Source organism: Acomys minous (genome assembly GCF_964271855.1).
Source record: "Acomys minous genome assembly, chromosome: 1".
Classification (NCBI taxonomy): domain Eukaryota; kingdom Metazoa; phylum Chordata; class Mammalia; order Rodentia; family Muridae; genus Acomys; species Acomys minous.
Window position 1 is genome coordinate 96,297,031 of NC_140483.1, and position 24,672 is coordinate 96,321,702.

General features: G+C 45.1%; 1 protein-coding gene across 1 annotated transcript; it reads left to right on the plus strand.

Annotated features, from left to right (window-relative positions):
- The first annotated feature begins 687 nt into the window (after positions 1-687).
- Positions 688-24,475, plus strand: IMPA1 (inositol monophosphatase 1). The gene is made up of 9 exons (XM_084769953.1): positions 688-1,230; positions 3,768-3,833; positions 4,317-4,450; positions 6,668-6,772; positions 8,992-9,037; positions 11,829-11,937; positions 13,413-13,521; positions 21,944-22,095; positions 22,882-24,475. The coding sequence occupies exons 2-9, from the start codon at positions 3,771-3,773 to the stop codon at positions 22,995-22,997; spliced, it is 834 nt and encodes a 277-aa protein (XP_084626079.1). The 5' UTR covers positions 688-1,230; positions 3,768-3,770; the 3' UTR covers positions 22,998-24,475.
- The last annotated feature ends 197 nt before the right edge of the window (positions 24,476-24,672 follow it).

The following is a 24,672-nucleotide window of genomic DNA, read 5'->3' on the forward strand; positions in this document are numbered from 1 at the left end:
AAAGCCATGGGTATTTGATAGAGGCATCCAATCAGTTTCTTGAGGCAGCATTCCTCAGAAGGGCAGAGATAGGTCTGGCTCTGTGTGACAGTTATAAACTCGATTTACCATCTTTGCTACTCACCTCAGGCATGTTGCACATCGCTAATAATTTTTTGTTTTGATTAAATCAGGAGAAGCAATTCTTTCACAAGCAGCAACACAAGGCTAATATGGTCCTCTTGTGGGTAGGTCATCTGTGTGGAGTTTTCCGCTTAAAAGTAACATACCTACCATGATACCTGGCCTACTGTTTCACGTGAGGAAACATTTAAAAGACCATAGACTAGCCTTTGTTGGCTATACAGAGCAACCTGGTTGAGCCATGTACATTCTCTGTATGTGGACTTTGGGGTCAAGGTGTGGTGCTCTTACTGTGTGGGCCTGGGACAAAACCTTTAACTTCTCCAAGGCTCAGTTTCCTTATCTGTACAAGGAGGGGAATCGTCATGAAATTGTTGCAACGCTTACGTTTAAACATGTACAAAGACAATTGCTGCCTGCAGCGGTGGCATACGCCTGTATCCTGAGAACTCTGGAAGGCATGAGGCTACATAATGGGACATTGTTAAAAATCCAGGGCTGGGAAACCCTATCAACCACAGAGTGCTGGTATATTATTTACAAAGCCGTGGCCTTCGTCCTTAGTCCTGATGGGTGGGGGTGGGGAAAACCGACTGCCTTAAGCACACCATCTAAATGAAGAGGGTTGGTGCTGACAGTCAATTATCAAAAATTTTAAAAATCTCTTTTAGGCTTATCTAGTACAGGTTTAGCAAATGAGAGCTGCACAATTAGTCACCACTCCAGTTTATCTGTGACCAAAGAACAGGATGGAACTCAAGGACTGTATGGGCGAGAAGGAAATGGCACAGCAGGAACTAATAATGACGAAAAGTGGAGCAAGATAGTAATTCTTAGAGAAGAAAGGGTATGCAGGAGAACTCCAGAAAACAGCAAATTCAACCAGACCAGGTCTTGCAAAGCCATGGTTGGCCGCGACATCAACACCCGGCAGAGCCGAGACCTGAAGGCTGGGTTTCTAGACCTACAGTCCACGCCCGGAGGCCTTAAGGGGGCGGGACTTCCTGTCGGAGCAACCCCATCCCCACCGCTTCCTTACCTCCGGAAGAGTGGAAGAGCCCAGCCCTCGAATTCCAGCCGTGGAGCTTCGTGGTGTGGTCGCGCGAGGTGAGTTGGTTCTGTCCCTGCATCCCCGCGCGACGTTATTCGGTTGCCGGAGCGCGGGTTCTGGCGGGCTGCAAACGAGCTGCAGCCATGCTGGGCCGGGCCGGAGGCCGGGCGCTCCTCCCTGCGGTGCTCTCCGTTATGCTCCGGATACAGCCAAGAGGCTTGGCCAGGCGGTCATCCTTGATCTCTCAGGTTCTTTGTCGCAGAATCAGCCCGACTTTGCCAAAGTCCCCAGGGATCTATATGGCAAGTCACCAAATCACAGGGTTAAGAGATAGGCAGGTCCAGGTCCGGTGACGTCTTGCGTGATGAGCGGGGACAGGTGACCCAGGAGTAGCCCGGTTGTACAGGATAAAAACTGTTTTGTTCCCAAAGTGAAGGCTGATAGAGTATGACCCTGCGAAAACAAGTCCTGAGGCAAAGAAAAGGGTTTACTGAACCATCTCAGTCTACTAACCCGGAAAAGGACCAAGATTTGGGGCACATTTTGTAAACTGCCAGCAACAAGGCTAAATAAAAAGTGCCTCTGAGATCTATAGCTAACAGTAATTTTGGATTTCAAGGCACGGGCTTTTAAATTCTCCATTCTTGTCCCCACCCCACCCCACCAAAAACAAAACAAAAAACAAACCCCAAACAACTGTTACCAAATTGACTTCACATACCTTTTCCCCTCTTCTGGACCTCTGTAAATTTTAGGGCATCTCAGAAATGTTGATTTATCAGCAACCCCCCCCCCCCCTTTCCTCAAGGAATATTCAGACTGATTGAGAAGATACAGCATGCATACCAATGACTAAGTGCAGTATAGCAACAGCAGTTTTTCTTCAAGTGTCTATTGGTTGATATCTGTTGGGCCAGAGAGAATGCCTTGGAAGATACAATGAATAACTTTTGGAATGGTTTTGGCGAATTGGTAGGTGTTCTGGCCATGTTGTCGTGATGTGGCCTGTGATTGGCTCTAGCAGTTTCTGGTGAGGAAGCAGGCCCAGTCTAAGAGTGTCCAGTTGTGACAAGACAAAAAGAAAGCAATAAGAATAAAGTTTGGGCCGGGCGTGGTAGCGCACGCCTTTGATCCCAGCACTCGGGGAGGCAGAGGCAGGCGGATCACTGTGAGTTCGAGGCCAGCCTGGTCTACAAAGCAAGTCCAGGACAGTCAAGTCCAGGACACAGAGAAACCCTATCTGGCCCCCCCCCAAAAAAAAAGAATTAAGTTTGGAAACCATTCTTGAAGGGCTCTAAGGAGTGTATTCTATAACTGTAGCCTTTTATACAGTTACTTGAATACTTCTGTCCCAAGGAAAGGGCGTTTGAAGACTGAGCCAGGATGGCCAAGAGTTTGAAGCCAACCTTACATCAAGTGAAAAGGAGAAATAAAGCAGCACCCAGCCAAAGAGGGTGCATCTGTTCTGTCTCCCCTGTGCTTCTCTTCCTGTGCAACAGGGTGGAGGTGCCATCTACTCCTAAAGAGGATGCTGGGTTCTCAGTTGTGAAGGAGCAGAGCTAGTGTGGCTTTAAAAAGAAGGCCCCCTTTCCTGGGTGTCACAGCTTCCATGCGTCCCTGTGCTAGGAACCAGTGTCAGTGTGTGGTCAAGCCTGTGAGTGTCTGAGGCCAGCGGAAAGCTGCAGGTCACACGGTTATGCTGCCTTCCCCTCCCTGCTCCCCCCACCCCCACCCCACAGCCAAGGACATCAATGGCACCTTTGCTTTTATAATTGTATTTTTAGACCTGGACTTTTCTTCCTTCAGAATGGTGCATCAGAGAGCAAGGCCCTTTCAAATGAAAGTTAAGTATGCATTCTGTAAAATCTGCCCATATAACATGGGCAAAGCATTTCTAATCTGTGCACCTTAAATTCTTTACAAGCTCATTTTTTAAAAATTCCATGTACAAAGCATTCAACTTTCTGGAGTTCAGTTAACACAGACACCTTTTGTTCCTTTCTCTTTAACAGCACTTTTAGTCCAGACCTCTCAGTGTTCTTTATCTTATTCCTCACCCACGCATACACGTAACCTTCGGACTATTTCTTGGCTTCATCTGATACCTAAGGTTCAGTTGGACCCCACAGCCCCACACAGTGTGATATGGTATGGCTACTCCCCCAAATGTGGTATTGTGCAGATGCTTTGGGAGACAACCTCATAGAACACTTTTGCCATGACAGTACTTCTGTTAAGTTGGGTATAGTGGCACATGCCTGTAATCCTAGCTTGGGAAGTAGAGGCAGGAGATCAGGAGTTCAAGGCCAGCTTTGGCTATTTATCGAGTGTGAGACCAGCCTGGACAGTGAGACATGGACTTAAAACAACAACAGTGACAAAAAGTTTCTGCTATAGAGGTGAAATGTATGATATTTCAAAATGATTTTTACTGGGCCTGCATCTCGTGGGGGGTGGGGGGGAGGAAACATTGAACTGAAAACTAGGGATGGGGTGAGTCAGAAAGAAAGTTGTTGCTAATTGAGATGCTGTGTAAATGAATGCTTGCAGGGCTTGTAACTGTTTTGTGCTGATCTGTTTTCAATATGTGTAGAAGATGGCAGACCCTTGGCAGGAGTGCATGGATTATGCCGTAACCCTCGCAAGACAAGCCGGAGAGGTATGCGCTACGGTGTCAGTGCCATAGTGTGCAGATACTGCAGTGTGGCCTTGTTCACGAAAGCCCGCTTGGATTAGTCTACATTTTCTATGTTACATGTTACTGAACACTTTAAACACAGTGAAAACTGTGTGTTGTGTGTGTGTGTGTGTGTGTGTGTGTGTGTGTGTGTGTGTGTCACCAGGGATGGGACCTAGGGCTGTGCGTGTTAGGCAGGCACTGGCACTGCATGGCATTTCAGTTTGTGTAGTTGAGCTTTTGTGATGAAAGCCGTGAATCTAAAATAAGACATGAAATTATGTAATATTTTACCTAGAAGGTCATAACTCTAAAATGTCTTATTCATGGGTATTTTTGGCAGAAAAAAATTAAGAACACCTAAGACTGATGGAACGCTTTAAGTTGTTTTTATAATTTACCATCTTGTTTGGTTTACAATTACCTACATCTTTTTTACTTGCTTTCCCCAAACCATCCTTTTAGATGATTCGTGAAGCTCTAAAGAGCGAGATGAATGTCATGATTAAAAGCTCTCCAGCTGACTTGGTAACAGTTACCGACCAAAAGGTTGAAAAAATGCTTCTCTCATCTATAAAGGAAAAGTACCCGTCTCACAGGTATTTATTTCTTATACCACTTTAAAGTTACAAAGTTACACATAGATTGGAATTTGGGCATGAGGCAGATGTTGTTTCTAGGTACAGAGTTGTAAGTGAGTTGGCTGAAGCTTGAGAAGGAGCTTAGCTTGAGGGTCTGGGGTGGCTCAGGCCAGGGGTTTAGGAAGGAAAAAGACATGCCTGTGGGTGCCATCTGGGCTGGTGTATGTGGTCTGGATCTTGTCCCATGGCGTTGGCTGTTTCTTTTACCTCAGTAGTTAAGATCCTAAGCAGGGGCGCGAGTGCTGAGCTAGTTTGATTGCCTGTGCTGTGGTTCTGGGGGATACAGAGGAGGGGATCTTTGGCTTCCGTCATGACAGGAGGAATGTTTGGATGGCAGAAGCAATTGTCTGCTCCCCTAGGCACAATGGAAACACTCAGCTAAACTCCCTGCATGGCAGAGTTTCATGTGTGAGAGGAACGCTAGCATCAGGGAGTCTGATGGACAATCCTAACATTCAGAGCTCTTCACAGGCACCTACGTTTGGCAGAAACACTGTTGTCAGCCAGGCAAGGTGGCAGATGCCCCTCGTTCTGGCACCCAGGAGGTGAAGGTGAAAGGCATGCAGATGTGTAGCCAGCTGGGGCTACTCAGGGGGGCCCCGTCTCAGGGAACTGCAGGCTGGAAACGAGGTCAGCAGTAGAGCAGTGCGTGTGCTAGTCCCCGATCTGAGCCAGAACCTTGACAATCTAAAAGTTATCCTTTGAAGGTGTGATGCTGGGGTTGGGGATGAAGTGCAAGGCCCTGGGTTTGCTCCTCAGCTCTGGAAGAAAATAAAAAGGAAAGGAAATGGTATGCTGCAAGGCCATTTTGTCTTCTTCCTTGTGACTGTTCATTGTCAATCTTTTAGCCACTGAGAAGGAAAAATGTTTAAAGTTGTGACAGAACATACTTCCTTCTAATAGAAAGGCTCAGAAGTAGCTGGGCACTGTGGTTCACACCTTAATCCCAACTCTCTAGGAGGCAGAGGCAGGTGGATCTCTGTGAGTTTGAGGCCAACCAAGGCTACACAGAAAAACCCTGTCTCAAAAAAAAAACAAAAACAAAAAACAACAACAACAAAAAAACTTGGAACTAAGAGAAAAAGGAAAAGGAGGACAAAATATTTATTAGGAGAGTTCAGTGTCAAGTGATAAAAAAAAATAGGAAGAAGAAAACCAGTGAATTAGACACTGTTCATAAAATTGGCATATAGTTGTACACAGCCATTTTGGTGGGCAGTTCCGTTCCCATGGCTGTACCGGCTGTTCTTTGTTATCCATTACTCCTTTAAAGTAGTTCTCAGTGACAGACACAGTGCTTCACAGTTTTGCTAGGGTTGGGAGTAACTTGGCTGCGTGACCCTGCCTGGGGTCTCTGGGAGTTTTAGTCAGTGGTCCAGAGGAGCAGTCACCAAGGCTGCTGCAGGTCTGAAGGACCCCTTCACAAGTGTGGTTGCTGTGGGTTGCCTGCTGGCAGCTTCCTCAGCACCTCATGTTTGTGGCGTTCTTCTCAGAGCTATGTGGAAGCTGGCCTCTCCTAGGCTAGGGAGGGAGAGACATGAGCAAGATGGCAGCTGCTGGGCCAGTAATGAAAATGTACAGCTCACTCCTGCTGGGTTCGCTGGATCAGAAGTCAGGCTCACACTCAAGAGGAAGAGCTGTGCGGGTTCTGCATCTTGCTAGGGTCTAGAGAATTTGAGGCCTTTTAGTATGTCTTTCAGTTTGTTTGCTTTTAAGACAAAAAATCTAACTGGAGCAGGCTAGCCAGGCACTCATGAGTCTCTCGCCTGTACCTTCCTGAGTGCTGGTATTGTAGGCACGTGCAACCATACCCTTCCTGTGCTCGGTTAGAATCGCTGTATTTCCTTACTTTCTCCTTTTAAGGATGACCTTTTCAGGTGTATGTGTTTTTCTGTTATGCCAGCATTGCGTTTAGAATTCAGGATTCTGTACTGTTCACATGGCTTTGCTCTGGGGGAAATAGAGCTTCGTCGTGCTTATGATAATCATTTTTTATTTTATTTTTTACTTTTTTTTTTTTTTTTTAGAAACAAGCAACAGTAGAGTAATAGTCTAGACTTGGCTTGTGCTTCATATAGACCCTGTAGCTAAGGAACTGAGGCTGAAAGTCTTGAATCCAGTGTAGAGGCTAGGAGTTTGCATTTCTTGCTAGGAGTTTGCGTTTCTTGCTTTCAGTTTCATTGGTGAAGAATCTGTGGCAGCAGGGGAAAAGACAGTCTTCACGGACGAGCCCACGTGGATCATTGATCCTATTGACGGGACAACTAACTTCGTGCATAGGTATGCCTTTAATTCCAGTGTAATTACCGCTGTGTGTGAACCAGATGGGTCTCTGCTCAAGGCGACACATACTTTAGGAACTGTATAAATTGTTTGTGCTTCTTTATTCTAAGAAACTGTATACTAAATGTAGTGGCGGAGCTAGCTGTTAGGCAGGTCTTTTCTAAGATGTGGATGAAATGAAGGAGTGGGACTGGTTGGACTTGTGATGTGACCGCCTGGGTCACCGTTCTTTTTCTCACTGTGAAGACTATACAAAAATGCGAGGGAGTCACACGGGCAGTTTAGATCAGTGAAGAAATTGGTACATTCACTGATGGGATACTCAGTGTCCAGTGAGCTCACTGTCAGAGAGAAACGGGTACCAAAAGGGGTACACCCACTGGGATCTACACACTGATATTTGAATCCTGCGGTGGCTATGCGACTTTGGGCAGGGTAGTTTTTCTAAGCCTCAGTTTTAAAAATACCTAAGGCCAGGGCTGGAGAGCGGGCTCAGTCGTTAAGAGCACTGGCTGGCTGCTCTTCCATAGGACCCAGGTGAGATTCCTCTCATGGCCATGTATAACTCCAGCCCCAGGGGACCCAACACCCTCTTCTCATCCTCACAGATCCTGCATGAACACACTACATACACATACAAGTAGGTAGTACACCCAAACACACGGAGTAAGAATACATGTTACAACAGTGATTAAAATCCAAATATTCTAGTCCACTTTCTGTTGCTGTGATAAAAACCATGACCGAAAGCAACTTGGGGAGGACAGGGCTTATTTCACCTTGCTCTATACAGCTCAACATGGAGGGAAACCAAGGCAGGAGCTCAGGGCAAAAGCGATGCACAAAGCATGGAGGACTGCTTCCGGCTTGCTTCCTCTTGCTTCTGTAGCCCAAGCCCACCTGCCTAGCATGACACCATCGACCGTGGGCTGGCCTTTCTTAAATCAATCGGTAACTAAGAAGATGCCCCACAGACATTCCCACAGCCAGTTCCTCAGTTGAGGTGCCCTCTTCTCAGATATGTCTAGGAGTGTGTCAAGTTGACAGAAACTGACCCCAGGGGTGAGAGAATAATCCTAGTACTTGGGAGGTGGAGGCAGGAGGATCATGGACTCGAGGCCAGCCTGGGCCACATACTGAATTCCAGGCTAGCCCAAACTACATGGTAGTATCTTATCTTTAAAAAAGAAAGAAAAAGACCTTATAAGATGGCCATAATAATGGCACCTGCTTCATAGAATTGCTTCTTGTCAGGATTGTACACTATCATAGGAACTTAGTATAATACCTAAGGTCAAAGGTATAGACTAAGGATAGGTGGTCTTGTGGCCGTGTGTGTGTGTGTGTGTGTGTGTGTGTGTGTGTGTGTGTGTGTGTGTTACATACATAAAGCTGTAAGGCATAGAATCTACATGTGATAAGGCTCTTTAGGTTTTAAATGTAGAAAGCTGCTTGAGATATATTGAATAAAAAGATTATAGCGTTTTTATTAAAATAAGAACTCCATGTTAAATGCTGACATTTATTTTCAGTTCAATATTTAAGGTTATTCCAGATCTGTTTACACCTATCTTGCTGAATTAAAACAAAAAACAAAAACAGACAAACTGATTCTCTTATGTGTGAGAATGTTTGTGTGCAAACCGGAAGCCATAAACAGCACTGTGGCTAACAGTTTTCTTTCATTTAGCTCCAAGTTTCATGTTAGAATAAGGAAAAACAAGTTTTTCCTAAATGTACCTGTGTTTATTGCTGGTGGAGCAAATGAAAGGAGCCTTTTTTTTAAAGCTATCACTAATGATAAAGAACTTTAAATTTATATTTTGAAAAAGTGCTTGTACATAGTTGCTTTTTTCACACTGTTTGACATTAAGAGCTAGGATGGTGTGCAGTGTCACTGCTGTCTCCTGGGCACTGAGGGTTCATTTCTGGAAGTGACACTGTCGCCACTTTCCTATGATGACCCCTTCATTCATGTTAATATCTGTAGAAGCATCCAGAGAGGGTGGGGTGTGGTGGGGTGTGGTGGGGTGTGGTGGGGTGTGGTGGGGTGTGAGGGAGAAGGAGCATGTTAGTGTTCTCCGTGCCTCGACCTCCCATCCCTGGTCCATCTTACTTCAGGAGTTAGGAGAATTAATTTAAAAGCAATCCTTTAAGTACTTGTTGAAATTAAATTCTGTCTTGGTTACTTTGTGGATTTTGTTTCTTTTTTTAAGGTTTCCTTTTGTAGCTGTTTCAATTGGCTTCGTTGTAAATAAACAGGTAAGTCTTAAATGTGTGGGTCACAAACACCTTGCTTTCCTTTTCTGAGAAAAAGTAAATCTGTCTTGTGCTTGTGCCACCTGCAAAAGTGAGCTCCAAGGCTGGAGGCGGCTTCACATACATTTCCAGGGGATAAGGCTTGGTTCCTGAGAAGCCAGAATCGGAAAGACAAAGTGAGAGGAGCAAAGGGAACACAAATCACCATTGCGCCTCTGACCGAAGCAGCTGCAGCAGGAGTTGATGTGATGTTGAAATGCCTCAGAGTTGATGTGGGGCATTGCTAAGCATGGCTTCATGGGTCAGGGGCCAAAGGATGGCTGGAAGTGAGGGGTGCACTTAGGAACATAAGACATAATTGGATACTTACATACAAAACCCAGTAGAGTGAAACCCAGAGGCATTGTGGTCCCTTTTGTTCAATTCCTGCTGTTCGGCAGTTTGGCTGCTGTCTGCAGGGAGCTTGTGCACTGCATTTGATCAACAAGGGGGATCTGCTCAAACTGTTGCACTAGCCAAGGACAATACAATAGTAAACACCGAACCCCTACTCTGATCTAGCCAATGGACAGAACATTCTCCACAGGTATGTGGAGAGCAGGGACTAACTCTGACATGAGCTCTGGTGCCCCATATTTGACAGCTTCTCCTTCGTGGGGAGCCATGGTGGCACTCAAAGAAAGAATAGGCAGACTATCAAGATGAGACTTGTTAGCCTGCGACCATAAAGTCGGGGAGGAGGTCCCCCTTTGACATGGACCTAAGAGAGGGTAATAGGGTGGCGTGGGAAGGTAAGAGGAACAGAAGGCTACGAGCGATGGGAGAACAATTGAGTTGTAATCTGAGTAAATTAATTAAAAAAAAAAGAGCATAGAACAGTCAAGACATTTCTGAAATAAAAGCCCAAGGCCAGGTCGTAGAGTATACACACACACACACACACACACACACACACACACACACACACCACACACACACACACACCCCTCTTAGAATATCACATAATCTAAATAAGCCTTTAGCATAGACTCAGCCTGAGCAGTACAGTGCTCTCTGCATTTGGATCCTCTCTGCGGTAGCCGCAGCTGGGTGTCTTATCAGGTAAAGACCGTGTGTAGCAGAAGACAAAAGACTGAGCAGCCCTGCTGGAATGGGAGGCTCTTCATAACAGACGGCATCTGAGAAATTGGCTATATGAGTTGGTACTTAAAAAGTTAGGAATTAGAGGCAGACAGTGGTGGCTCATGCCTTCAATCCCAGCAGGGGCAGGGGCAGGGGCAGGGGTAGGGGGATCGGGATCTTGGTGAGTTCAAAGCCAGCCTAGTCTGTAAAAGTTAGTCCAGGACAGCAAAGACTACACAGAAAAACCCCATCTTGAAAAGCTAACTAACTAACTAACTAACTAACTAAATAAATAAATAAATAAATTAAGTAACTAAGTTATGAATTTGCCTGCTAAAAATAAGAAAAAAGGGCTTCATCAGAAAGAACAGTGTGGCAAAGTTGAAATGATTTTGATCTCTTTGGAAGAAGATTTTGTAAGGCAGTTAGAAAGCATAGATTCCCGCCTGGGATGGGGTTTATGGGAGCTGACGTCATTGGGAGTAGGTGAATCTGCAGACTTGAAAGTGCCGTAAGAATTTATGTGCTAAAAGGGAAATGGAGGCAATGCAAGACGGGTAGAAAGCCTGAGGTGTCGACTTGTAAGGCTCAGGCGGCAGAGAAGGGTCTAGAACAGCGGCTCTCAAGTTCTGGATCCTGCTCACGTGTCTGGGTCACGTGTCAGATCTCCTGCCTATCCGGTATTTACATCGTGATCCGAATCAGTAGGAAAATGACAGTTCTGAAGTAGCAGTGAAGTGACTTCCTAGCTGGGGCTCACCACAGCCTGAGGGCCGTGTGGAAGGGTTGCAGCGTGAGGAAGGGTGATTGAGAACCACTGCTGGCTGAGTGCAGTCAGAGTGAAAACACTCGGGAAACGTGGGGCTGTAGAGTCGGAGAGCCCTGAGGATGGCCACGGCTCTCCAGTTCTTTAGATAAAGCATCTGGGGTCAGTCAGTGTTACTACAGCTGCAGCAGGGTGGCTGGCCAGTGTGGACCTCACACTGTAGGGTCTCATCTGGACACAGCCCCCTAATGCAGAAAGGACAGAACATCGTTTTGTTCTTTGATAGTGAAGGGGGAAGGTGTTGTTAGTGATGCTGGCCTTTGCTGCTTCAATAGAACCCGGGAGACGGTGTCGATAAGTAGAGATATGTTGGCGCACAGCTGTGGGGGCTGGGCTTAAGGTTAGCGTCCAGTGAGGCCATTCTCCCTGGTCTGGCCTGCTGTGAGCTGACTCCTCACAGACAGCGACGTGGACGGCAGGCGCTTCTAAAGGCCACACCTCTCAGTCCCTTCGGTTAACAGTTAGATCCCAACATGAATTTGCAGGGGGAGAGATTTCAAATGAACATCAAGGAAGGAAGCGACTTATTGAGAAGGTACCAGAAGAGAAGAAAGATCAAGGGGGGGATGGCGAGCAGGAATGCTGAGGAGGGAGGACGCAGTGGTCACTGTAGAAAGCACAGAAGGCTGTGTCTGCCTGAGCTAGGACAGGGGCAACATTCTCTGCATCTGGACTTGAGTGGGGAAGGGTTGAAGTCTGATGACTTGTGTGGGGCTGCCCCTTCCCACGGCTCAGCTGTTTGAACATATCTCATCAATGTATTCCCTTGCTGCTTTATTCATAAAATGATACCAGTTGACTGAAAAATACCCAGCCTTGCTAAGAGAGACTTGGTTTCCTATGCAGATGGAGTTCGGAGTTGTGTATAGCTGCGTGGAAGATAAGATGTATATGGGCAGGAGAGGAAAGGGCGCCTTCTGTAACGGCCAGAAGCTTCGGGTTTCACAACAGGAAGGTAGGTTCGTCCTGGGGTGCTCACGGTCTCGGCGAAGGGTGCTTGCACTTTACGTATTTGTATATTGACCTGTGGGTAATCGAGCGTCAGCTGACTCAGGACTGTATCACTTTTCTTCCCCTTCTGACCTCAGTTCTTAGCGTGATAGCTGGGCAGAACAGCGGGCATCACTGAGCATGCACACTCGGGATGTCAGTGCCGTGTGCCTGCGGGCGTCAGGGCTTCTGTTCCGAGCCTTCACAACTTAGTGCTTCAGTTAGTTACACTGTCTCATTCTTCCTAGGGCTTCTTGATTTGACGTCACCCGATTATTGGTCAGTAAATCATAAGTAACACATGTTCAAGCTGAGATCAATTGGGCGTCTTTCTGGAATGCCAACACTCAGCAGGCGGAGGCAAGAGGATCAGGAGTTTGGGGCCAGCCTGGGCAAAGCAAGTTCTAGGGCAAAACTCTATCACAGGGAAAAAAATGTACCTTTTCCCAACAACAAAACCACATGAGAACCCTTAAGGATGAGACAAAGTAGTTTCTCAGTCTCTATCTGAGGGCCAAGTCCCCCAGATAAAATGATGGGTTTGCATATAAGCTGCCCACACGCTCTTGCTTCCTTTGTCTCTAGATTAGTTACGGGTAATACATGCTGTATAAATTGTTGCTATACTCTATGGCCTAGGGAGATAATGGGGACCTCTCAGTATTCAGTAAAGATGCGAGGTTTCTTTTTTTGGGGGCGGGGAGGGTGCCATCTGAGAGCAGTTAAGTCTGTGAATATGGCCCTGGTCTGTGTGAAGCTGGTTTATGTGTGTGTGTGTGTGTGTGTGTGTGTGTGTGTGTGTGTGTGTGTGCGCGCGCACAATGAAGTAGACATTAGAGGTGAACTGTTTCAGTGTGATAGTTGACTGGCATTTTGAGTTACCTATCTATTTTCTAGTTTGTACCTTTAGGGTCCTTTCCATGTAGTAAGAACTTTAAATCTGCAAACAGTCTTGATTTTGGAATCTTTGCAGACTTCATAAACTATTGTCCCTTCCTTCCTTCTTCCCCTCCTCCCCTCTTTTCTACCCTCTCTCTTTCTGGTTTTGTTTGATTTTTAATCAAGGTTTCACTGTAGCTCTTACCAGGAACTCACTATGTAGAGCAGCTTGGTCTTGAACTGAGAAATCCCCCTGTAGTGGGTGCTTGGATTAAAATGGGCAGCACATGACCAGCCCTCACCTTTCTCTTAAAAGCTTAATTTGGGGGAGATTTTTCTTCATTTCCTTTGCTGTTTTTTTTTTTTTAATATTTTTATTTTTTAATTACAGGCTGTGTCAAGCACTATACCTAATTTATAAGTATTTTTAATATTTGAAGCTTGGAAAAAAATAAACTAGGGGAAAAAGGATGTAAATGTCCTACAGACATTGTGTCAGATCTGTTGTAGAGTTCTGGTTATTGAGATCTAGTGGTCATTTGAAATCGCTTCCTTTTGCAGACATTACCAAATCACTCCTGGTGACGGAATTGGGCTCGTCCAGAAAGCCAGAGACATTACGGACTGTTCTTTCCAACATGGAGAGGCTGTGTTCCATTCCCATCCACGGGTAAGGCCAGCTTGTTCCCACCCAGGCATCCAGATAACTGTAAAGGAGTGTGTGTGTGTGTGTGTGCGTGTGTGTGTGTGTGTGTGTGTGTGTGCGTGTGTGTGTGTGTGTGTGTGTGTGTGTGTGTGTGTGTGTGTGCGTGTGTGTGTGTGTGTGTGTGTGTGTGTGTGTGTGTGTGCGTGTGTGTGTGTGTGTGTGCGTGTGTGTGTGTGTGTGTGTGTGTGTGTGTGTGTGTGTGCGTGTGTGTGTGTGTGTGTGTGCGTGTGTGTGTGTGTGTGTGTGTGTGTGTGTGTGTGTGTGTGCGTGTGTGTGTGTGTGTGTGTGTGCGTGCGTGTGTGCGTGTGTGTGTGTGTGTGCGTGTGCGTGTGTGTGTGTGTGTGTGTGTGTGTGTGTGTGCGTGTGTGTGTGTGTGTGTGTGTGCGTGTGTGTGTGTGTGTGTGTGTGTGTGACCAACCATATTCTTTGTGCTTGTGTGGAGGCTAGAGTTGACCTTGGTTGTCTTTCTCATGGTTTTCGATGATTTGGTTGTGTTTCTGGTCTTCCCAGCAGGGTTTTGCTGTGTATCTCAGGCATGCCTTGAGTTCATAGTCCTGTTGTTTTGGCCTTCCCCGTGCCTCAGTTTCCCCTGCCTCAGCCTCCTCAATGCTGGGCTTAGAGGTGTGAGCCACAGTGCCTAGCCTTGGCTATCCAGATGTGTCCCTCCACTGTAAGTTTGTCTCTTGTATAAAGCATACAATGGAGTTTCAATTTGTAAGTCAATTTGTAACCATTTTTTAATAGACAAGATTATTAATGTATTGATACTGTTATTCCACCTTCATTCTGTATTGTCTTGTGATTACTGTCAGTATTATTTGGAGTTACTGTGTTTATTTCATGAGTTCTTGGTTTGTTTAAAAATTTTTGTGTTTATAAATGCTTATATTTTTAGCAGATTTCTTTTTTATTAAATCTTTCTAGAATGTTCTTAATATAATTTTGGGTCTCCTTCTTCTTCTCCTCCTCCTCCTCTTCTTCCTCCTCCTCCTTCTTCTTCTTCCTCTTTGTTTTGTGGAGATGGGCTGTTACTGTGTTTCACGGGCTGTCCTGGAACTTGAGTCCCTCCTGCCTCAGCTTCCTGAAGGCTAGGGTTATATGTCTTAGACTCATGTGAACATTGCTCTCCAGCTTCAGAGTCCTTCATAGGCTATGTCTGTGGAGAAGCCAAAGTGAATATTGCTGGGAGTGATGGCTTATATTAATACTACTGGCTTCTTAGGAGACTGAGGCAGGAGGATTGCATGATTTCAGAAGTTAGGGTTTAGTCTGGAAAACATAGTAAGACCCCAGCTGAAACAGGCTTGTTTCTTTATTTTTGAAGCAAGCACTTATCCTAGAGGTTTTAAGGAAAAGCTGCTGGCTTTATATCCTTAAATTTAATACAGGTATTGGTGTTATGTAAGTAGCATGTCTCTGACCACTAAAAAAGCCAGTGAAGCGAGGCATGGTAGAGCATACCTGTAAGCTTGCCTCTAGGAAGCTGAGACAGGAGGATTGCAGAGAATAGTTCAAGGACAACCTGAGCTACACAGGAAGGGGCTGTCTCACGTGAACGAGGAGTCAGAAGCAGCCAGGCTCTGTACCAGTCGTCTGTCCTTCCAGGCGCTGAGCACGCTGAGACGGGGAGACTGGGTGTGTGGGCCAGCCTGGGCTACATAGCCTCAACGTACATAGTCTTAACATAGCCTTGTTTTCTAGATGAGTTCAGAGGTTCAGGCGCATGAGGTGGCTGCAGGAGATGACTCAGCTCGATGGAGATACAAGTAGAGCCCTGGCTTCCAGATCATTCTTGTTCTTAAATAATTAACTTCTCTCTTAGGAGTTAAGATGGTCCAAGTATGTTTTGACCATGTACAAGCTATGATTTGAGGCTGTAAATCTGTGGTGTGCAGTAAGGAAAATGAGAGGACTGTCACCTAGCTATTGAACCTCCCAGAACGCGGAGCTCTTGAGGCCCATTGAATAATGTCCTTGAGGCAAGAACACTGTGCTTCTTAAAAGCTGCTGCTACAGGTGGCTGTTTTCAAATATGGACTTTAACCATGGCAGTGGAATAGCTGTAAGACAGCTCCAAAGGTTTGTTTCTTTGTTTCTTTTTTCTTTTTTACTAATTTACTCAGATTGCAACTCAATTTTTATCCCATCACTTGTATCCTCCCGTTCCTCCCTTGTTCCTGCTTTCACCCTATTCCCCTCCCCTAGGTCTATGACCGAGGGGGACTTCCTCCCCCTCTATATGGTCATAGGCTATCAAGTCTCTTCTTGGTAGCCTACTTATTCTTTCTTTGAATACCCTCAGGCCTCCCCACCCAGAGGAGGTGGTCAAATATGGAGCACCAGAGTTGATGTCAGAGTTAGTCCCCGCTTTCCACATAACTGTGGAGAATGTCCTGACCATTGGGTAGTCAGAGTAGAGGTTCGATGTTTACTGTTGCATTGTCCTTGGTTAGTGCAATAGTTTGAGCAGACCCCCCTGGGCTCCGATCCACCTATCATAATGTTCTTCTAGTAGGTTTCTAGGACCCTCTGGGTTCTTCTAGGACGTCCCAGTGGGTTGTCCTCACATCTATCCCAATCTCCTGGTAAGTGAAGTTTTTCATGGGACATGCCTTTTGGGCTAGTGTCCAACTATAAGTGAGTATATACCATGTGAGTCTTTCTGCTTCTGGGTTAACTCACTCAGTCTGATCATTTCTAGTTCTATCCATTTGTCTACAAATTTTAGGAATTCCTTGTTTTTAATAGCTGAGTAGTATTCCATCATGTAAATGTACCAGTTTCTTTATCCATTCTTCAACTGAGGGACATTTAGACTGTTTCCAGGTTTGGCTATTTTGAATAAGGCTGCTATGAACATGGGTGAGCATATGTCCTTGTTGTGTGGTGGAGCATTTTCTGGGTAAATTCCAAGGAGTGGAATAGCTGGGTCTTGAAGAAGCTTATTCCTAGTTTTCTGAGAAAGCGTCAGATAAATTTCCAAAGTGGTCGTACAAGTTTGCATTCCCACCAGCAATGAAGGAGTGTTCCTTTCTCTCCACATCCTCGCTAGCATGTGATGTCACTTGAATTTTTGATCTTAGCCATTCTGATGGGTGTAAGATGGAATCTCAGAGTGGATCTCAACATCTCATGACTAAAGATGTTGAGCATTTCTTTAAGTGTTTCTCAGCCATTCGATATTCCTCTGTTGAGAATTCTCTGTTTAATTCTGAGCCCCATTTCTCAATTGGGTTATTTGGTTTGGTGGTGTTTAATTTCTTGCGTTCTTTATATATTTTCGATATTAGACCTTTGTCAGATGAAGGGTTGGTGAAGATCTTTTCCCAGTCTGTAGGCTGTCGCTTTGTTCTGTTGACAGTATCTCCTGCCTTACAGAAGCTTCACAGCCTCATGAGGTCCCATTTATTAATTGTTGACCTTAAGGCCTGGGCTGTTGGTGTTCTATTCAGGAAGTTGTCTCCTGTGCCAATATGTTCCAGGCTCTTCCCCACTTTTTCTCCTAACAGATTTAGCATCTCTGGTTTTATGTTGAAGCCTTTAATACACTTGGGCTTGAGTTTTGTGCATGGTGACAAATATTGTATTTTTCTACATGTAGACATCCAGTTAGACCACAAAGGCTTGTTTCTTTAGCTTTTTATTTTGCTATTGACTGAAGGTAAAAATACTTTTTAGGGTTTTTCCCCAGTGGTTGAACCAGGAAAATGTCAGCAAGGGTAAATGCTGTTGTCTTATTTCTTTTTGTGCTGTTGTATTCAACCAGTTCTTTAAGTTTTCACTGTCATTTCAGAATTGCTCATACAAAACACAGTGAGATAAAAAAAAAAAAGTCATGATTTGTCTGTCTGACTGAGATGGGTAAAGTATCTAGCTGCTTCCCAAGTAGTTGACAACAGGCATGAGACAAAGGGAATAATGATGAATTAGTTGCTTATTTTGTGGGAATTAATGCAGAGGTGTTCAACATTTTGAGATTGGCATAGCATTGTCATCTTCAGGGTTCCTACCTGAGAACTGCACAATCAAGTTATAAAAATAATCATATATAGTATCATAATGTCTTGTGTTAAGTCCACAATTTTGTGTCCACAATTTCAAATTGGAAAGGCCTACTAAAGAATAGATTCATAATAGACATGGTCTTTTTTTTACTAATATATTATTTGTAATCATTGCATCTGTAGTGTAAGGTAAATTGCTCCCACTTTAGTGACAGAGTGAAAGTTTGAAGAAATTCAGAAGCAGCTGAGCAGAGAGCAGACCCAGATCTTTAGATGGAGTGCAAGCTCCCTTCACTCTCTGGCATACTAGGTCTCTAGAAGGATGCATGAAGAGCCAGTGCAAGACCTGGAGTGCAGAATCTCCAGTGCAGGACCTAGAGTGCAGAATCTCCAGTGCAGGACCTCCAGTGCAGGGCCTCCAGTGCACGACCTCCAGTGCATGACCTCTAGTGTAGGACCTCCAGTGCAGGGTATCCAGTGCATAGCCTCCAGTGCAGGACCTCCAGTATAGGGTCTCCAGTGTACGGCCTCCAGTGCAGGACCTCCAGTGCAGGGCCTCTAGTGCAGGACCTCCAGTGCAGGGCCTCCAGTGTAGGGCCTCCAGTGCAGGACCTCCAGTGCAGGGCCTCCAGTGCACGACCTCCAGTGTAGGACCTCCAGTGCAGGGCATCCAGTGCATGGCCTCCAGTGCATGGCCTCCAGTGCACGACCTCTAGTGTAGGACCTCCAGTGCAGGGCATCCAGTGCATAGCCTCCAGTGCAGGACCTCCAGTATAGGACCTCCAGTGCAGGACCTCCAGTGCATAGCCTCTAGTGCAAGACCTCCAGTGCAGGACCTCCAGTGCAGGGCCTCCAGTGCAGGACCTCCAGTGCAAGACCTCCAGTGCAGGGCCTCCAGTGCAGGACCTCCAGTGTAGGACCTGGAGTGCAGAATCTCCAGTGCAGAACCTCCAGTGCAGGACCTCCAGTGCAGGACCTCCAGGGCAGGGCCTCCAGTGCAGGACCTCCAGGGCAGAACCACCAGTGCAGGGCCTCCAGTGCAGGGTCTCCAGTGCAGGGTCTCCAGTGCAGAACCTCCAGTGCAGGACCTCCAGTGCAGGGCCTCCAGTGCAGGACCTCCAGTGCAGGGCCTCCAGTGCAAGACCTGGGCACCTGTCTCCAGGCGTGCTAGCAGAGTGACGTCTTGGGTGGTCCTTTGGAAGTTATGTTTAGAACAAGCTCCTACTGACTGAGAAGCCCTGCCTGAGAGCTCCCAGCGCTCACCAGTGCTCAGCAGAAGTTTCCCTTAGTGATGACTGTTAATCTTCTCATTTAGGAGTCTCCAGCAGTTTTTGTATATTCTTTCTAGAACTTGAGCTCTCAAGTACCCAGTGTCCTGGATCTCCCATAAGAAGAGCTTCCTAGGTTTGGTTTCAGCTTGTTTCCTTTCGGGCAGAGTCTTGCTATATAGTCCCGGCTAGCATCAGATTTACAGTACTTCTTGAGCCTCCTAAATCCTGGTGAGCATCGCAGCCATGCTCACCTCTCCTTTCTTTATACGCTAAAACTTGGAGTTAATTAGATTGGCCTGCTAATTGTTCATTAAATTTGGTATGAAACAGACATGTAAGTTGTAAAACACACTCGAGATCAAAGATGTTTTATTCAGGGGGGTACAGCAGTAAAGAAACTGCTGGCGTGACTGCTCCATTGTTTGGTTAAGGTTTTCACTGTAAAGAACTTCCAAGGGCACTTGGAGGATTCCAGGATGGAGAGAAAAAGAAGTAGACTGAGCATGGCCAGGGCTGGTAAATGGGAACAAATAGTGGAGATAGCAAGAGACGGAGAACAGAGCATATTGAGAGCAAGAGGACAGTAGGAGAGCAGGAGGGTGGCCAGAGATAGAGAGCACACAGTAGGCATAGTTAGAAGAAGGGGGAGGGAAGGGCCAGGAGACTGGTATGGAGCCTTTGTAATGTATATAAAACCAGTACTTTGGTTAGGGACCACGGGAGCCTGGAAACTAGTGTGGGCGTTGATGCACAGCCACAGGTGTATGTCAGTGGAGCATTATGTCCCTTCTGCCAGAGGTAAGGGACATTACTCCTTTTGGCAGATAGGTACCAGTTTTACAAGTTCCTAAGGAGTGCTGGCTTTTGCCTAAGGAGCAGAAATCCTCTTACGGTCCAGGTTGGGCTGGGCCTGGAGTTTGGAGTCAGTGGGTTTGCTCTGGAGGGAACATTTGAACCTGACAGGTGTCATGTTCATCCTTATTTTAAAATTGGGATGTCGGTGTAGTCTTTGGTTTTGTTTTTTAGATACAGGAAAAAACATACGATTCATCAATTTTCCATTATTTTTAAAAATATACTTTAAAGGAATGAGTCTCTGCCTTTCCCCCTGAGGTTTAAATATTTGAAGCAGATGTGGTGCTACCCACCTGTAACCCCAGCTAAGGAGGCTGATGAAGGAAGATGGCAAGTACCAGACTAACACAGAGCAATTAGTGAGATGCTGCCTCAAAACCAACAACAAACACCTTCTCCTCAAAACCCAAGTAAACAAAAATTAGAAGGGAAATTGGTGAAAAAATTTGAAAGTAACTTACACATGTTATGTTCCTTTGCCACCTGGCTCCTTTTTGTTGAGGTTGTTTGTATTGTTTGTGTTTGAGACGAGGTGTCATTCTGGCCAGCCTCGTGGTCCTTTCCTTACCTCGTGGTCCTCTGGCTAGCCTTCCAAGGCTGGGCTTGCAGCTGTGAACTGCTCCTCCTAGCCTCTGCCCTCTACAGTGCTTATCTCTCAGTAAAGAGGCATTCATTGGCGTCACCACATCAAACACAGGTGCTCAGGGGTTCTGCATAGGCTACAGTTCACCATAAAGGTCACAGGGCGGCTGTCAGGAGGCAGCCCTCCCCCTCAGCTGTGAGTTGCAGGGATTAAACGCAGGCCATTGAACTTGGCTGCAGTCACCTTGACTCGCTAAGCCATCTTGACAGCCCTGTTTGGGTTTTGAGGTTAGGTCTCACTTTGCAGTCCTTGTTGGCCTTGACCTTAATATGCAGAGACCAATACTTGACCACCAATTTTAGCATTTATAGATGCTTTTTTGTGAATTCATGCTTCTCCTGCCTTGGCCTCCTGAGTGCTGAGATTAAGGCACATATGTACCAGCTTGACTGTCATGGCTTGCCCATACCCTTTAAAGTGGATCCATACTCTTACCATTTTGTTATGAGCTTGACATTTTTGAGCATTTTAAAGCTCCTATGAATTGTAGAAAACAACAACACTTTCAAAAATTAAAGACTGAATGTCCAAGAAGAGCCCAGGTAGCCTGTTGTGGCTTGTCACAAGCATGAGGCCTCGCCAGTTGGCGGTGAGCAGTAGTGTGGTGTTTTACACACCCTGGAGACTAGTCACGCTGAACTATATGTGAAATAAATACACGGAAGTGCTGGGGACTAGGCACAAGAATGCACACAAATGTCTTTAGTCCTCAGTGCTTGTCTGTGTTTGTTTGTTTGTTTGTTTTTGAGATAAAATGATACAGTGTACTCTAGGCTGGCCTCGAACTCACCATCCCTGTGCTTCAGCCTCCCAAGTACTGTGGAAACAGGTGTGTGCTTCCACATCTATGCTGCCACATCTGTGCTACCACATCTGTGCTGCCACATCTGTGCTGCCACATCTGTACTGCCACATCTGTGCTTCCACATCTGTGCTTCCACATCTGTACTGCCACATCTGTACTGCCACTTCTGTGCATCCACATCTGTGCTACCACATCTGTGCTGCCACATCTGTGCTGCCACATCTGTACTGCCACTTCTGTGCGTCCACATCTGTGCTGCCACATCTGTACTGCCACTTCTGTGCGTCCACATCTGTGCTGCCACATCTGTGCTACCACATCTGGCTCACTATGGTGTGGTTTGGTTTTGTTTTCTCTGAAAGTCTTTGTTGTCATGTGTCTCTTATGAAATGATTGCTTTGTAAAATATTCATGATTTATGCAGTACATAATGATTATATTAAAAAAAGATTTATTTGTATTTTATGTGTATGTGTGTTTGCCTGCATATATGGGTGTGTGCCACCTAAGCACAGTGACTGCAGAAGCTTTAAGAGGCCATCAGATCCCCCTGGAGCTAGGTTCCAGGTGGCTGTGAACCATCATGTCTTTGCAAGAGGAGCAAGTATTCTTAATCACTAACTCGTTCCCCAGCCCTGATAATTAAATTTTATACATTTTATTTTAAAACCACAGAACACTTTATCCACAGTTATTCTCATGATTAGGGCGCGCAGTCTTAGCTGGTGCTGAAAATGAAAATGACCTCAAAGAGGGAGGGATAGCTTTTTTTGAGAGACTTTTTCCCTCCACTCTGTTTTCATATTAGGATCCGCAGTGTTGGGACAGCTGCTGTCAATATGTGCCTTGTGGCAACTGGAGGAGCAGATGCCTATTATGAAATGGGGATCCACTGCTGGGACATGGCAGGTGCCGGCATCATCGTCACCGAAGCAGGTGGAGTGCTGATGGATGTAACAGGTGACGTCACAGCACCGCAAAGCTCATGTCCCTCCATGTTAGACTTTTCTTTCTGTGTGGGTTCTAAAGAAAATGGTCACTACTTGTCCTAATAGGAAACTAAGCTGTGTAAGTCTCTGGAAAATCAAACTTTAGGAGATAGAGACAGTGATGGTAGCTAATGGTAATACATAATGAGACGTGCTTGAGACGCTTCACGTGGGACTAGCCAGGCTTCCTAGGAGGCCTGGGGAGGGTCTCCTCCCCCTCTGAGGCTGGGACCGTGAACTCTGCACAGGACACAGTGATAGTGGATACCAGGATTTGTCCACCATCTCTTTTGCTCTGGCCTAGGTCAGTTAAATATTAGCTCTGAGCAGGAGCAGAGGTGAAATTGGAGAGACTAAGCCTGGTTCACAGAATTTACCTGTGGCCAAGGAGATACAGCACGGGGAGACAGGAGGTGGGGAGAAAGTGGGGAGTGCATCGGAGTAAAAGTGCCCATCCGTAGACCTCGGACAGTGAAGGTGGGGAAGAATCCCAACAGGGAGACGCAGAAAGAGGAGGTGGCAGTTTCAGTATGAATTCCCTCTGACTGGTATTCATGCAGGAACGATGCCTAGAAATTTCCATCCTGTCAAGGCTGAAACACTGTCATTGGGTGATGATTTTTTTTTTTTAAAGAAAATTGAGCATATCAAAATATTAGCATTGCCGTAGGATATAGCTGTGTACTTGCTTTTCTCCTAATTTTTTAATTTTTATTTTGTACAGGGTATAACTTTTCCATATTTGATTTGATTTCAGGTGGACCATTTGATTTGATGTCTCGGAGAATAATTGCCGCAAATAATAAAGCACTAGCCGAAAGAATAGCCAAAGAAATCGAGATAATACCTTTACAAAGAGACGACGAAAGTTAGTCACACAGAGCAGTGTCCAGCTCCATCACACTTGCTGTCCCTGGGATGTTTATATGTGTGATGTCACTGATTTACATTTATCTTTGAGGTCCTGATTTTAAAATGGTAACTTTTTTTCTTTTTTTACAGATGATGTATTCAAAATAGAATGGAATATTTGATTCTTAAAAAATTTTTGCATGTAATAATATCTTGGGGAAAATATACAGGAAGTGTAATTAATGAACTAGGCATTGAAATAGTCCCCAGTCCTCATGGTCCCCTTAAACTTTAATGTACTGTTTATATGCACCATTCTCAATTAGAACGTTGTCTTTTTGTGAAAGGTTTTCTCTTTGTTCCAGAAGCCATATTTAATTAAGTCTGTAAAGCTATAACAAGCATGCTCTCTCCTTGCAGAGAGCCTTTTTGTTTTACTAATCACTGTAACAGAGCACCTAGCACAGTACTTGTCAACCAACAGGCCACCTGAAATCGCCACCTTACAATGAGGACTTGAAGCTGCAGTTCCTGCTTATCATGGGCCGTAATAAGATAACCATTCTACTTTTGCTTCCTGTTTTGAATGAAGTAAAAGTCGCCTCGTGGTCCTTTTTATATTTCATATTGCCATGCTGTTTCGTAGGGCCAGCATACTGCCAGATGAGGGCAGTTCTTCAGTTAGTATGCCACTGTGTGTTGTAGATGCTGCTGAAAGCCCTGGGCTAGAGAGGACTAGTCATTTTGTGTGTCTGCTGTAGTTACAGTGTAACACTTTACTAAATGCAGTATTCACATTCAGATACTTAACGCTGGTTTTGGCTGTGCTGACAGATGTATTATGGCGATAATGGTGAACTACTTGATTTCTTTCCAAACTTCTTGCTTTAATTTCATCACTGCTATGTCTGTATATTCTAAATGGGTCTTGGACCTCTCCAACTCAAGAAGAAAATTTGATAACTCCTATTCTTTTTTAAAGGATTAATTTTTTGTCTAGCCTTGACCCTTGGTATATGAACGGATGTTTTGTTGCTAGTACATTTGAACCTAGCATTTGGTAAAATGAAGTGTTCTTGTACGTTTCAAGCTACATATCTTATTGTTGAGTCATTTAATATATTAAATGTATATGGTATTCTGATTTGGATGCTGTAACTACTGTATTTATGCTGTTAATTACATGCATTTAAGATGTCACATACCATGTAAATTTTATTATAAGACAGGTTGCTTTTGCACTTAAATTTATTTTAATTAAGAGTATTACAGATTGTATTGTATTTATGTGACCCAGGCTGGCCTCAGAATTGTTAAGGAGCTGAGAATGAGCTTGAGATTCTGGTGGTGCTGCCTTATTGTCTTACGTTCTAAGACACAGAGAAGATGGCCAAATGCCATCACACCCAGTTTGTGGTGCTGGTAACTGAGCACAGAGCCTCATGCTTGCTAGATTAATGCAACCCAGCCCATGAATAAAATTCAAATCAAAAGTGAAATTAATGGTATTTTTATCAAACTTTATAGTCTCAGGTCTTTTTAGGAGTTTTGAGTTGTTAAAGATATTTGAAACAAATATATATATGTATTCAGTTTTTCATATAGTGTTTCCCAATATAGGTAAACACTTGGTATTTTTTTTCCTATGGCTAGATACATAATTTTATTCTAAGTGCAATTGAATATTATCTGGCTG